Source organism: Triticum urartu, chromosome 3 (assembly GCF_003073215.2).
Source record: "Triticum urartu cultivar G1812 chromosome 3, Tu2.1, whole genome shotgun sequence".
Taxonomy (NCBI): domain Eukaryota; kingdom Viridiplantae; phylum Streptophyta; class Magnoliopsida; order Poales; family Poaceae; genus Triticum; species Triticum urartu.
The window spans coordinates 47904135-47919827 of NC_053024.1; the positions used below are offsets into that span (position 1 = coordinate 47904135).

At 42.6% G+C, this 15693-nt stretch overlaps 2 protein-coding genes across 6 annotated transcripts; both read left to right on the forward strand.

Annotated features, from left to right (window-relative positions):
* The first annotated feature begins 6 nt into the window (after positions 1-6).
* LOC125542702 (putative disease resistance protein RGA3) lies at positions 7-3787 on the forward strand. The gene is made up of 2 exons (XM_048705860.1): positions 7-3086; positions 3401-3787. Exon 1 carries the CDS (start codon positions 11-13, stop codon positions 3065-3067), a length of 3057 nt encoding a protein of 1018 aa, XP_048561817.1. The 5' UTR covers positions 7-10; the 3' UTR covers positions 3068-3086; positions 3401-3787.
* A 4972-nt stretch (positions 3788-8759) lies between these two features.
* On the forward strand, positions 8760-14627 carry LOC125542703 (putative disease resistance protein RGA3). 5 transcript variants are annotated; one of them, XM_048705861.1, is made up of 7 exons: positions 8760-9248; positions 9471-9530; positions 9641-9827; positions 9910-10053; positions 10146-10341; positions 10846-13998; positions 14258-14627. In XM_048705861.1, the coding sequence occupies exon 6, from the start codon at positions 10930-10932 to the stop codon at positions 13981-13983; it is 3054 nt and encodes a 1017-aa protein (XP_048561818.1). In that variant the 5' UTR covers positions 8760-9248; positions 9471-9530; positions 9641-9827; positions 9910-10053; positions 10146-10341; positions 10846-10929; the 3' UTR covers positions 13984-13998; positions 14258-14627. The 5 variants fall into 5 exon arrangements, with proteins under 5 accessions (XP_048561818.1, XP_048561820.1, XP_048561821.1 ...); XM_048705863.1 differs by having other exon boundaries at positions 9653-9827; XM_048705864.1 differs by having other exon boundaries at positions 8760-9074.
* The last annotated feature ends 1066 nt before the right edge of the window (positions 14628-15693 follow it).

Consider the following 15693-nt stretch of genomic DNA (forward strand, 5'->3'; position numbering starts at 1 on the left):
TGTCTGATCAATGGCAACCATACTAGAATCTTTGCTTGGATCATGTGCCAATAAGTTGAAAGATATCATTACAAATGAGGCCATATTAATCCTAGGGGTGGAAGAAGAGCTCGCAGAACTGCTGCGACGAGTAGAGTTAATACGATGTTGTATATATGATGCTGAGAAAAGGAGGACAAAAGAGTTAGCAGTAAACAATTGGCTTGGTCAACTGAGAGATGTCATATATGATGTTGATGAAATGTTAGATATGGCCAGATGTAAAGGTAGCAAGCTACTGCCTGACCATCCTTCATCATCATCAAGCAAATTAGCTGCATGTAAATGCCTTTCAATTTCCTCTTGCTTTTGTTACATCGGGTCACGTCGTGATGTTGCTGTTCAGATTAGAATTCTGAATAAGAAGATAGAGAACATTTCAAAGGACAAGATTTTTTTAACACTCAACAGTAGTACACAACCTACTGGAAAGGGTTCAACATCCAAACTGATAAGAAGTTCCAACCTTGTTGAGCCCAACCTTGTGGGGAAGGAGATCATACATTCTAGCAGGAAACTGGTTGACTTAATTCTTGCACACAAGGAAAGTAAGTCTTACAAGCTTGCTATTGTTGGAACAGGAGGAGTTGGTAAGACAACACTAGCTCAGAAAATATACAATGACCAAAAAGTAAAAAGAAGCTTCAGGCAACAGGCATGGGTTTGTGTTTCGCAAGACTATAGTGAAGTAACACTTCTGAAAGAGGTTCTCCGAAATATTGGTGTGCATCATGAGCAAGGGGAAACCATAGCAGAACTACAGAGAAAGGTTGCAGAAACAATCAACGGAAAGAGTTTCCTTCTTGTCCTAGATGACGTCTGGCATCCCAATGTATGGATGGATTTATTAAGACCTGCATTGCATGAAACGACCGCCGGAGTATTATTGCTAACCACACGAGATGATCAAATTGCAAAGAGAATAGGTGTAGAACATACCCATCGAGTTGATCTCATGTCAGTAGAGGTGGGATGGGAGCTACTTTGGAAGAACATGAACATCGACAAAGAGAAAGAAGTGCAGAATTTAAGAAACACTGGGATTGAGATTGTTCGCAAATGTGGCCGCCTCCCTCTTGCTATCAAGGTTATTGCTAGTGCTTTGGCTGGCAGGGATGTAACGGAGAATGAGTGGAAAAAGTTTCTGGAAAAGTATGCTAGCTCACAAAGCATGTTCTCTGATGAAACTGAAGGAGTTTTGTATCTAAGCTACGATGAATTACCACATCGTCTTAAGCAGTGTTTCCTTTATTGTGCTTTGTATATTGAAGGTACTATCATTCTTCGTAGGGAAATTACCATGTTATGGATTGCTGAAGGTTTCGTCGAGGAGAAACAAGGCCAACTATTAGAAGACACAGCAGAAGAGTACTACTATGAGCTAATCCATCGGAATCTCCTCCATCCAGATAGTGTAATTTTTGACCAGGCCGAATGCAGAATGCATGACCTTTTGAGACAACTTGCTTGCTATATATCAAGAGAAGAATGTTTTATTGGGGATGTTGAAACATTAAGTGGTAAAAATATGTCAAAACTGCGACGTGTTAATGCTATCAGCAAGAAGGGTAAAGTAGTGTTACCTAGAATGGATAAGATGGAAATTAAGGTGAGGACTTTCCTAGTTGTTAATGGTCCACGGAGAATCGATGATACACTATTCAAGAAATTTCTGCTTCTTCGTGTTCTGGTACTGAATTACTCACTTGTGCAAAGCATTCCAGATTATATAGGAAAACTGATACATCTACGCCTACTTAATCTAGATTATACTAGCATATCTTGTCTTCCGGAATCCATTGGCTCCTTAAAGAACCTTCAAGTTCTGAGCTTGAGATGGTGCGAGAATCTGCACAGTCTTCCTTGGGCGACGACCCAGTTGTGCAGTTTAAGACGTCTTGTTCTCGTCTGCACAAAAATAAATCAGGTTCCAAAAGGAATAGGAAAATTGAAGTTCCTGACTGATTTACGAGCATTTCCTGTTGGTGACGGAAGTGATAATGTTGATATGCAAGATGGATGGCAGTTGGAAGAGTTATCTTCTGTGTCGCAGATGAGGTTTCTTGGTCTTGTTAGATTGGAAAGGGTGACTCATTGTAGTACAAATACAGTGTTGACGGACAAAAAGCATCTAAAAGAACTAAGACTATTCTGGACTGAACATGGAGAGGAACCATATACCGAAGAAGATGTTAGCAATGCTCAGAATGTCCTTGAGCAGCTAATACCTCCACGCAACCTGGAAAACCTAACTATTTCACGGTTTTTTGGTCGGCGTTATCCCACATGGCTTGGTACCAGCTGTTTGTCTTCAGTGATACACTTGCTCCTCACCGATTTACGATCATGTGTGGAACTTCCACCAATTGGGCAGCTACCAAACTTGAAATATCTGAAAATTGATGGAGCATATGCAGTTACCAAGGTTGGACCTGAATTTGTTGGTTGCAGGAACAGTGATCCCGTATGGAATGAGTTAGTTGCTTTCCCTAAACTTGAATGGTTAATAATCATGGATATGCCAAACTGGGAGGAGTGGTCTTTTTTTGAAGAAGAAACTGCTGAGAATGAAGGGGGGGAGGATGGAGCTGCTGAAATTCGAAAAGATGATGTCCGATCTGCAGGATATCAACTGTTCCCTCGTTTGATGGTGTTGGATCTCTTCAATTGCCATAAATTGAGGGCTCTTCCGCGACGGCTTGGAGAGGATACCGCCAGCTTGAAGGAGCTCAGATTAATTGGAACAAACAACTTGAAGGCCCTGGAGGACTTCCCACTGCTGTCTGAGCTCCTTATTATTCAGAAATGTGAAAGCTTGGAGAGGATCTCCAACCTCCCTCAAGTGACAGAGCTGCGTGTACATGGCTGTCCGAACTTGAGCCATGTGGAGGGTGTGGGAAGCTTGCAGCAGCTGGGGCTGGGCGAGGATATGCAAGAGATATCTTCCTGCTGGGTGTTTGGTCTTCAAGAGCAGCACCAACGACTTCATGGCAATGACCTGGATATCTACACATTGTCTACCAGTTAGATGGCAATGAAAACACAAGGTATGAACACTGCATATATACTGGTTGGACATTTTGTTTTGTGTCTTTGATTCTTTGGACCATAATTTTTTGCCTCATTGGATGCATAAAATTGCAAGCTTCAAAATATTATTCTGATGCACGAGAAATGCTTAAATCTGTTGTGCTTGTACATATTTGAAAAGAGCTTTTGTACATGCTCATGGCAGCAGATTGCATGCATACAAGTTATCAAGTGTTGTGTGTTGCTCTAAGTTGCTTATGTGTTTCATAGAATATGCTCATCATAGCAAACCACTTAACTACTACGGGTTTGTTTCCAAATTCTATTATAGGCTGGACTGAAGGTGCAGTTCACTTGAGCGGGCAAAGCATGATGAGGCATACTAAGTTGAGGAGGCCTGTCAATGTTGAAGGTGCACAGGTAGCATGATGCGTACCAAGCTGGTGAATGAAGTATTCTGTTTTCCTTTGGGAATACTGTATCGCATTTCATTTTGTTTATATCTGAGTTCGGGCCAGACGCCTTTGCTGTACTAAACCTCCCATGTGGTATGCTTTCAGTTTCCGACGAGTTTCGTTTTATTTTTTTCCTGAACTTGGGGCCAGAGGCCTTTGCTGTACTGAACCTGTGTGACACAGTTTGGTTCTTTGGATGTAACCGACAAACTTTATTTTCACGTGATTGTATTATTTGAATGGAAGTGATGCATTTCTTTTTATTTTGTTGCTGAGCTTGGGCCTGAGGCTTGCTACAATGAACATGTGTAACCTGTATGTATGGCCTAACTTGTGTGTGTGACCTGGTGAAGGAAGAGCATTTTGTTTCTGTAATCCTGCGGTCCGTCGTATGGCGAAACTGCATTATCGGAAGGACTCTCTGACTGAAATCAGGACCAATAATAATTTTGTACATATTTTTTTCCTGGCTGTTGCCATACTGACATAGCTGCAGAGTGCAGACTGAACACAGCGAGGAGATGTGCGCAGTGCGGTGGAGGTGGATGCTGCCGATGTCTGGGAGCACAACCCCTGCGGGAGGTACCCTGTGCCGGAGCTCTGGACTTGGGCGAAGGGCGGAAAGCGAAGATGAAATTGCATTTCGACGCAGATATCTGAACTATGCTCTGCAAAAAGAGCTGAATAAGAACAAGGAAAAGACACAAACTACCGCGTGCACCATCTGCCCTAGCTAGCAAACAATGCTCAGTTCGCCCGTCAACGGGGATTGGGGGAACCCTTTTCTTTTAGATAATCGTAATAACTTTATTGAAACAAAAGAATCATTACAATTTACAAGTCCGAAGTGTAGTGATGGGCGACTTCGCGGTGAAGTTTCGAGTCAGGTCTAGGATAGATGGTTTTAACTGGGCTTTGGTGACGGTTTATGGTGCCGCACAGCCCGAGCTTAAAGCGGAGTTTCTGGCGGACCTTGTTCGAATCTGTGGGTCAGAACAGTTCCAATTTTAGTTGGAGGTGATTTCAATATCATCAGAAGGAGAGAGGAGAAGAACAATGATAACTTTGACGGCAGATGGTTGTTTATGTTCAATACCATTATTGAAAGCTTGGATCTGAGACAGATAGAGCTTTCTGGTAGAAAGTTTACCTGGGCTAATGCTCTGCCAAACCCTACCTATGAAAAACTTGATCGAGTTCTTCCGAGCGTGGAGTGGGAACAAAAGTTCCCTCTGGTTACGGTGCAAGCTCTTTCGAGGGGAATATCTGATCACACCCCATTGTTCGTGGACTCAGGGGAGCCGAACCACGTGGGTAACAAGAACACCTTCTCTTTCGAGATGTCATGGTTTGAACGTGAGGGGTTCGTGGACTTGATTGCCAGGGAATGGGATAGAGGTGTAGGAGGCAAGACTGCAATAGAGCGTTGGCGGAATAAGATTAGGCATTTGAGAAGTTTCTTACGGGGTTGGGCTAAGCACCTCAGTGGTGTATATAAGATTGAAAAGGATAGACTCCTTACTCTTATACAGGCCCTGGACATACAGGCCGAATCCACTATTTTATCGCCAGCTGAGCTTCAGGTTAAAAATGAGGCGGAGAAGAGGTTGAAAGAACTGCTCCGCGAAGAAGAATTGAAGTGGGCTTTGCGTGCTAAAGTCCGCAAAATGGTCCAAGGGGACGCGAATACTCAATTCTTCCATTTGATAGCTAATGGCAAGCACAGAAAGAAGCGTATCTTTCAGCTTGAGCAAGACGAGGGCACTATTTTAGGTCAGGATAACCTAAAAACATATATTACCGATTATTATAAGCAGTTATTTGGACCTCCGGAGGATAATTGTGTGTCCCTCGATGAGTCCAGGACTGAGGATGTGCCCCAGCTATCGGCTGCCGATAATGATATTTTGGTTGCCCCGTTCTCGGAGAAGGAGGTGTTTGATGCTATTGCACAGATGAAAAACAATAAGGCTCCCGGACCGAATGGATTTCCGGCAGAGTTCTATAAAAAGTGTTGGCACATTATTAAGGGGGATTTACTACCTATGTTCCATGATCTGTTCTCTGGACAGCTTCAATTATTTCACTTGAATTTTGGGATTATCACACTGCTTCCCAAGAAAACGGATGCTGTGAGAATTGAGCAATTCAGGCCGATCTGTCTCCTCAATGTTAGTTTCAAAATTTTCACCAAGGTCGGGACTAACAGGCTCACACAGATTGCGCATTCTGTGGTGCAACAGTCCCAAACTGCTTTCATGCCGGACAGAAATATCCTTGAAGGGGTGGTCGTCCTGCATGAAACACTCCATGAAATCCATTCCAAAAAATTAGATGGAGTAATTTTTAAGGTGGATTTCGAGAAAGCGTACGATAAGGTCAAATGGCCATTCCTCCAACAGTCATTGCGTATGAAAGATTTTGATGAAGCCTGACGCCGACAGGTTGAATCATTTACGCAAAAAGGTAGTGTGGGAATTAAAGTTAATGATGACATAGGTCATTACTTCCAGACACATAAAGGCCTAAGACAAGGAAATCCGATGTCCCCTATCCTGTTTAACATTGTAGTGGATATGTTAGCAATTTTGATAGGAAGAGCTAAGGAAAATGGTCAAGTAGGTGGATTGGTACCTCATCTTATTGATGGAGGTGTATCCATCCTTCAGTACGCTGATGAGACAATCATCTTTATGGAGCATGACTTGGCCAAGGCGAGAAATATGAAGCTTGTGTTATGCCTATTTGAACAATTGACCGGGTTAAAGATTAACTTTCATAAGAGCGAGCTGTTCTGTTTTGGTAGGGCCAAAGACGAACAGGATGCTTATAGGCAATTGTTTGGGTGTGAGTTGGGAGAGTTACCCTTCTCTTACATGGGGATTCCAATCCACCATCGTAGGCTGACAAACAGAGAGTGAAAGTGCATCGAGGACCGATTTGAGAAGAAAATGAGTTGCTGGAAGGGTAAGCTCATGTCATACGGAGGCCGATTAATCCTGATTAATTCGGTGCCACGAGTATGCCAATGTTTCTCCTATCGTTCTTTGAGGTCCCAGTTGGTGTTAGGAAGAGACTGGACTTCTATCGATCGCGTTTCTTTTGGCAGGGTGATGAGCTTAAAAGAAAATATCGGCTTGCCAAATGGGATATCATCTGTAGACCGAAAGACCAAGGGGGTCTAGGTATTGAGAATCTAGAAGTTAAGAATAAATGCCTTCTTAGCAAGTGGCTGTGGAAGCTCTCATCGGAGAATGATGTTATGTGGGCTCAAATCCTTCGCAGCAAGTACCTCCAGACAAAAACTTTATCCCAGGTTACAGTCAGGCCGACCGATTCACCTTTCTGGAAAGGCCTGATGAAAGTCAAACAGTCCTTGTTTAATAGGACGAAGTTTGTTATTGGAAACAACACGAGTACACGTTTCTAGGAGGATACTTGGCTCGGCAAGACACCCTTGGCCATCCAATATCCGTCTTTGTACCGCATTGTTCAACGACGTGAGGTGTTCGTCGCATCGGTCTTTCAATCTACCCCCCTTAATATTCAGTTCCGACGAACGCTAGCGGGCAATCGTTGGGAAGAATGGCTCCGTCTAGTTAGGAGACTGATGGAGGTCCAGCTTTCACAACAACCCGATGAATTACGCTGGAAATTGACTAAGTCTGGAGTATTCACGGTTAAATCAATGTATATTGATGTTATTAATTCGAACTCCATTCCTACGTCCAAGCATGTTTGGGATGTCAAAGTTCCTTTGAAAATAAAAGTGTTTATGTGGTTTGTCCATAAACAAGTTATTTTAACTAAGGACAACTTGATAAAGCGTAATTGAACAGGACCTACTAGGTGTAGTTTCTGCGATCGGGATGAGACTATCAAACACCTCTTTTTTGATTGCCCGTTGGCCAAGGTACTTTGGCAGACGGTCCACATTGCTTTTAATATCAATCCACCGAATTCTGTTAATGCGTTATTTGGGACATGGCTTAATGGGATTGAGCCTGACTTAGCGAGACATATTCGGGTTGGAGTTTGTGCTTTGTTGTGGACTATCTGGACTTGCAGAAATGATTTGGTTTTTAACAGAATATCATGTATACATTTTTTGCAGGTCATATTCCGAACTACGGCTCTGATCCGTTCGTGGTCGCTACTCACCCAGACGGAGGCCAGGGAGCATTTGGTTACTGGGTCTTTCCGCTGGGAGATGGTAGTTCGGGATATCTTCAACCGATTTGGATGGCGGTCATGTAATAGGATAGGCAATTAGTTTCCCTATCTAGTTTTAGCCAACCGGTTGTGGCGTCTTTTCTTGGCTAGTTGGTGTTTCTAGCCCTTATTGGCTCTGTGTGAGCTTTCTGTGCTTTTTTATTACTTCTAGAGACCTTTGAAACCATATTGACACTACTTTATTTGGTTAATAACATGGCCGTATGCATCTTTCTGATGCAGAGGCCGGGGAATCCCCTTTTCAAAAAAAAATACAATTTACAAGTACAATCAAAGATCCAAGAAACTATAAAGTAACTCGTACAACTAAAAATTACAATGAAATCTTTGGGATACACTTTCTTCATGGTAGTGATTTTTGAATGACGAAATTCTCATTGAAGGAGCCCCTGATGGTGAATCCTATTTTGTGCATTTTGCATCAGACAGGCTGGCCTTTCACATAGGAGGATCGAAGCGAGCGTTAGGTGGGACGGCCCATTATCTAGCATAAAAAGTGAACATTATGTTACCATTTTCAAGAACATTGTAGAATGTTTCAGACCGGGATTTTTCTTTTTACTGGTTTTTTTGTTTGTTTAGGTTTTTAAAACATGTGCACAAGTTTTTAAGAAAGTTTCCAAAACTTGTGTTTTCGAAAAATGTCCGTGCTTAAAAGTATTCACAGTGTTTTTTTTAAATCACGTTTTTGAAATTTTCTCCTGAAATTCGAAAAAAGTGTTCCCAAATTCTAATAAATGTCTGTGTTTCCAAAAAAATCCTTATTTTTAGAAATGTTCGTGCCTACGAATATTCACAATTCAAACCAATTTGTTTTTTTGAGACAATTCAAACCAATTTGTTTAAAAAAAAGTGTTCGTGTTTCAAAGAATGTCGCGAACCTTTGGAGATTTCTTTTGTTGGACCTTGACCCAAATGGGCTTGTTTAGGGCCTGCTGAAGCGAGTGGTGTCGGCCCGAGAAACCGTTGTTGTTTACAGGGCTGGGTTGGCCTGCTGCATCTCCTCGTTTTCTTTCCCCATCGCCTGAACGGAGCCGCCGTTCCTCTGCCCGGCCGTCGTCGTCCTCCCCCTCCGACTGAAATCCCTCCCCTCCACACAATCTTCCAGCGATTCCTCTCGGTTGCTTCCGCTACCCTCACTCACTCCTCTGCGCGGCCCTCGCCCCCACCAATTAATGGCTTCGTCCACGCTCGCCGCAGCCAGCTGCTTCGCGGCCGAGGGCGCCACCTGCACGCCGACCGGCATGCAAGATCTGCGGCGACCACGATGCGTCTCTCCTCCTGCTGCTTCTGCTGCTGCTTCCGCCTCGTCCCAAGGTCTGTCGGTCCATCAGAGTAACAGGCCGGTTAGATAAATTGCACTAATTGATGTCAGTCCTACTCTTCTTTCAGCGAGAAAATGTAAGGTCTCGACCAAATAATTGATGTTTGGACCGGTGTGTATTGGCATCAGTTGCTTCATTTCTGTTGGAGGAGTGGATGTGTCGACCGGTGTGTCCTTAAGCCAGAAGAAGACCACCATTTGTGTTGTTTTATCCTAGTGTTTCAAGAAACAAGTAGCTACTACGCGATGTTCACAATATATGCTCCCGTCAATTATGATATTTGATACAATGCATAGATACATTGATTCCTTTTACAAGAGGTTGTGTCTAAACAATATATATGTGCTGTGTTGGGCATGTCAGCAGACTTAATCTATTTAGTTTGCAGGTATCTGTGAAAACAATAACTCTTTGCAGGGGGTCTCACGTGTCCCCATGGAATCTCGAGGTAAACAATACTAATAGAGTAGACCGAGAAAGCTTGTTAATCTTTTCATTTGTACGGGCAAGTGTTATTACTTTACTTAATCTATTATTGGCACTGACGAAAGCTACCAGTTAATTAAACAGCGATGCCACTAAGCAGCCAGCAAGTGGGCAACTTGCTAATTTCTTTCACAAGACTCGAGGCTGCCTTTGTAGACTCTGCTAGCCAGAGAGTCTGCATCTTTTTCCGCAGGCTCCAAAAGTAGTATCCAACCACTATTTGCTCTTGCTTGGTTCCAATATGCTGCCGATAGATCTGGTAAGCCATCAACAAATCTGACGGTTTTGTTCGTTCCATTCATCTTCTCCAGTTAATCAGAGTGTACCTCCACTGCACGCAGGCAAAGTTTCATGTTGGTCGCTTTTGTTAGTTGTTCATGTTGCTCCACAGATCACTTATGATTGAACTGATCCTGCGCCGCTCTCCGAGATCTCGCAGCACTCTCAGCAGTGGCTTATCAGTTTTGTTACCGGCATGTATTCAGGTATATATTGGGTCTCAATGTTCTGCACTACTGGATCTCTAACACTCCTTTTGTTCACTAGCTGATTGATAATCTTCTATTATGTATTGAAGATGTAGCAGCAGGGTTCTCTCTTGGTGATTGACTGATAATCTTCTATTATCTATTTTTAAATCTGGCTTGGGCTCAATCTTACGAGATCTTAAGAGTAGCGATGGGCTGACCATTGGAGTAAACTGTGTCTTCAAAATGATAACTATTGAATTTTATTATTGACGATTTTTCCTTGCTGGAAGACTAGTTTGCAAGGTAAGACTTGCTATCGTACTCAGAGCTTGCAACTTTACTTTCATGACTACATTGTAACAAATTATCATGATTTCTGGACTACCATCTGGGAAAACGATTTAGGGTTAAGATAGATCTGACAAATAAAAATATATAGCTGGATGATTAATCTGTATATGTTGTAACTCAGTGCACCATTCAGTGAGTTGGCTGCTATGCAGATGCAATCTGATGGCTATTCAACTGAGCCAAAAATAATAATAATAAATAATTTTAACATACGAAAGTCAAAACACACGTTAAAATTTGCAAGCACAAATCATATAAAAGAATATAATGCCAACTCAGGAATTTATAATTCAGTACTTGGCCCTAATCCTGAATCTGTATGTTGCATAGCTCCATTATTCTAAATTCCTGTAAGCCTTATATACACCAGTATAATTTTAAAGAGAGACGTTTGTCATTGTGACGACGTTTGTCATTGTGAAAGCATATTAACATACCTTGTGCATTCATTTTCAGCCTTCACTTTTTGCCATCTACGGAACAAGTCACCCTGGTATTTTTTGGTGATCTACCCCCTGTGCGCGCAATTTCATCTGTTTGATGGCAGCCGTTCTAGCATCTTTGCTTGGATCATGTGCCAATAAGTTGAAAGATATCATCACAGATGAGGCCATACTAATCCTAGGGGTGGAAAAAGAACTCACAAAACTGCTGCGGCGAGTGGAACTAATTCAGTGTTGTATATACGATGCTGAGAAAAGGAGGATAAAAGAGCAAGCAGTAAACAATTGGCTTGGTCAACTGAGAGATGTTATATATGATGTTGATGAAATCTTGGATGTGGCTAGATGTAAAGGAAGCAAGCTACTTGCTGGCCACCCTTCACCATCATCAGGCAAATCAGTTGCATGTAAAGGCCTTTCAGTTTCCTCTTGTTTTTGCAACATCGTGCCACGCCGTGATGTTGCTACTCGGATTAGAAGCCTGAACAAAAAGATTGAGAACATTGCAAATGACAAGATATTTTCGACTTTCAACAGTAGTACACAACCTACTCGAAATGGTCCAACATCCAAACTGATAAGAAGTTCCAATCTTGTTGAGCCCAACCTTGTGGGGAAGGAGATCATACATTCTAGCATGAAGTTGGTGGATTTAGTGCTTGCACACAAGGAATACAAGTCTTACAAGCTCGGTATCGTTGGAACTGGAGGAGTTGGTAAGACAACACTAGCTCAAAAAATATACAATGATCAGAAAATAAAAGGAAGCTTCAAGATGCACGCATGGATTTCTGTTTCGCAAGACTACAGTGAAGTAACTCTTTTGAAAGAGGTCCTCCGGAATATTGGTGTGCATAGTGAGCAAGGAGAAAGCATAACAGAGCTACAGAGAAATCTTGCACAAACAATTAAAGGCGAGAGTTTCTTTCTCGTTCTTGATGACGTGTGGCATTCCAATGTATGGACAGATTTACTGAGACCTGCATTTCACGAAACAAGTGTCGGAATAATATTGGTAACAACACGAGATTATCAAATTACAAAGAGAATAGGTATAGACCATACCCATCAAGTTGATCTCATGGCAGTAGAAGTGGGATGGGAGCTACTTTGGAAGAGCATGAACATCGAGGAAGAAAAGGAAGTGCAGAATTTAAGAAAAACAGGGATTGAGATTGTTCATAAGTGTGGTCGCCTTCCTCTTGCAATCAAGGTTACCGCTAGTGCTTTGTCAAGCAGAGAACTAACAGAGAATGAGTGGAAAAGGTATTTGGGTAGATTTATTGGCTCTCAGAGCATCCTCTTGGATGAAATAGAAGAAGCTTTGTATCTAAGCTATGATGAGTTACCGCATCGTTTGAAGCAGTGTTTCCTTTATTGTGCTTTGTATGTTGAAGATTCTGTCATTGAACGTGATGAAGTTACCTGGTTATGGATTGCTGAAGGCTTCATCGAGGAGCAGCAAGGTCAACTAATAGAAGACATAGCAGAAGAGTACTACTACGAGCTAATCCATCGAAATCTCCTCCAGCCAGAAATGATAAATTTTGACCAGGATGAATGCAAAATGCATGACCTCTTAAGACAGCTTGCTTTAAATATATCAAGAGAAGAATGTTTTATTGGAGATGTTGCGACATTAAGGGGTGGAAATATGTCAAAACTTAGACGTGTTACTGCTGTTATTAAGAAGGATATGTTAGTTTTACCTAGAGTGGATAAGGTGGATGTTAAGGTGAGGACTTTCCTAACTGTTAAGGGTCCATGGAGAATTGAGGATACATTGTTCAAGAGATTTCTGCTTCTTCGTGTTTTGGTACTGAATTACTCACTTGTACAAAGCATTCCAGGATATATAGGAAAATTGATACATCTACGTCTACTTAATCTGGATTATACTGGCATATCTTGTCTTCCGGAATCCATTGGCTCCCTAAAGAACCTTCAAGTATTGAGCTTGAAATGGTGTAATGATCTGCATGGTCTTCCTTTGGCAATTACATTGTTGTGCAGTTTAAGATGTCTTGATCTTTATGGCACAGAAATCAATCAAGTTCCAAAAGGCATGGGGAAACTGAAGCTCCTCACTTATTTAGGATATTATCCTGTTGGTGATAGAAGTGATGATGCACTTGTACAAGATGGATGGAAGTTGGAAGAGTTGTCTTCTTGGTCGCAGATGAGGCATCTTGGCATGGTTAAATTGGAAAGAGCAACTCATTCTAGTACAAATGCAGTGCTGACGGACAAAAAACATCTAAAAGAACTAGTCCTAAAGTGGACTGAACGTGGAGAGGGGTCATATTCAGAAGAAGATGTTGGAAATACTGAGAAGGTCTTTGAGCAGCTAATACCTCCAGACAACCTGGAAGACCTATCTATTGTTGGATTCTTTGGTCGGCGGTATCCCACCTGGTTTGGTACCACCTGTTTGTCTTCCTTAATATACTTGAAACTCATAGATGTACAATCATGTGAGGAACTTCCACCGATCGGGCACCTACCCAACTTGAAATATGTGAGAATTGATGGAGCACATGCAGTTGCCAAGGTTGGACCTGAATTTGTTGGCTGCAAGAAGGGTGATCATGTATGTAATGAGTTTGTTGCTTTCCCAAAACTTGAATGGTTGATCTTCGCAGATATGCCCAACTGGGAGGAGTGGTCTTTTTTTGAGGAAGAAGTTGTTGCTGATGTAAGCGGAGTGGATGGAGCTGCTGAGATCCGAAAAGAGGATGCCCAACCTGCAAGGGTGCGACTGCTGCCTCGTTTGTTGGAATTGCAACTTCACGGTTGCCCGAAGCTGAGGGATCTCCCGCAACAGCTTGGAAAGGGCACCACCTGTTTGAAGGAGCTCACCTTAATAGGACTAAACAGCTTGAAGGCCGTGGAGGACCGCCCAGTGCTCTCTGAGGTCCTTGTTATTGAGGATTGTGAAGGCCTAGAGAAGGTCTCCAACCTCCCTGAAGTGGCAGAGCTGCATGTGGGTGGTTGTCCAAACTTAAGCCATGTAGAGAGATTGGACAGTTTGCAGCGGCTGGGGCTGGGCGAGGATATGCAAGAGATCTCTTCACGTTGGGTGCCTGGGCTTCAAGAGCAGCACCAACGACTTCATGGCGAAGATCTGGATATCTACACGCTGTTTAGGTAGTAGATGGCTGGCAAGGTATATCTGAACACTGTCCACTGGTTGGATATTTAGTATTGTCTCGGATTGTGTCAACCATGGTCCATATTCTCACAAGACAATTTTCTGACTCATTCGATTCATGCATTGAAACGCCATATGGTTACTTAGATTATCAAAATCGTCCTTTTAGAGTTCAAGAATATTGGCATCTATACCTAATTTCTCAGCATGTGTTTTTCCATAAACCAAACTGTGTTTCCTAATTCATATTATATACTCGGCAAAATGGTGTCAGCCTAGGACTGGTGGCACGGATCTTTTCGGCTGGCAAAGCACGAGTCATACTAAGCTGAGGAGGCCTGTCCATGCTGAAGATGTGCAAGTGTGCCATGGTCTGTAGCGAGCTGGTGAAGGAAGTGTTTTGTTTTTCTTTGGGCAGGTGCCCTGGAATTAATGTATCGAGTTTCGTCTTATTTCTTTCTGAACTTTCCCAGAGACTTTCATTGTACTGAATCTGCGTGGCATGGTTTGTTCTTTGGATGTAACCAACACAGTTCGTTTATCTCCTTCTGAACTTGGGGCCGGAGGCCCTTTAATGTAGTGAACCTGCGTGGCACGGTTGTTGTTTGAATGGAAGTGATGAATTTCGTTTTGGCACGATTTTATTCTTTGAGTGGAAGTGATGAATTTCGTTGTGTTTCTTTCTGAGCTTGGGCCTGAGGCGTTGCCATGCTGAAACTTTTTTTTAAACCGGGCATAACCCCTTTCCATTATTTTGACATAACGGAAATACAAAGTTTTCACCATTGCAGTTACTAAGGAGGCGAGAAAGGGGAAAGCGAATTCAACGCATCCTTGGGAAACCCACTGCAAGCACTTGTCCTCGAGCAGCTTACGTGGGGCGAAAATCCAAGGACACCCAAACACAGAACTAGCCCTAAACGATATCATCCAGCGAGGTTTTGATACAGCAAAAACCTGTGGGGAATTTCGTTTTGCCAAGCTGAAACTGCACCTGTATCGCTATTGCGTTTTGCTTCTTTATGCTTTGATTCTTTCAATGCAAGTGGGGAATTTCGTTTTGTTTCTTTGAATGTAAGAAAGAACATTTTGCTCGTATAAACCTGTGTTCCACTGCATCGTCAAACTGCATCATTCAAAAGACAGACGATGAAGATGATGCCAAACTGACACGGCTGCAGAATGAACACGGCACCACGTGTGCAGTGCGGCGCTTCAGGAGCAGTGGAGCACAACCACGGAGGGAGGGAGGTACCCTGCGTCAGAGCTCTGGAACCTTGGCGAGTGGCGAAAGATGACGATGCCGGAGGTGCTCAAGTACGTTCTGAAGCAGCTATGTTGGTGAGAAGCGCGATCTATCATCTATGAATGGGCAAACTCTGTTTCTCTGCAGTGGAGCTGAAGAACATCTATGAATGGGAAATTGCAGAAACCATCACTACACGATCTGCCATAGTGGTAGTCCAATGCAAGTGCTCTTTAGTGCTATCTTTTTCATTTCTGAACTTAATTAGTACAATGCAGTGCAGAATTAAGGGGTGAAAGGTTTGCACTCCGTAGCTGAAAAGTATTGATTTGGTGCCAGTTTAAAGTTATAGTATCAAACTTCCTGGTTGAAATGCATGCTGAAGAAAATTCAGTCACAGGCTATACTACTGATTTTAAGTTGTTCTACTGAAATAGGCTTGCGCCCCGCTATATTAATATAGC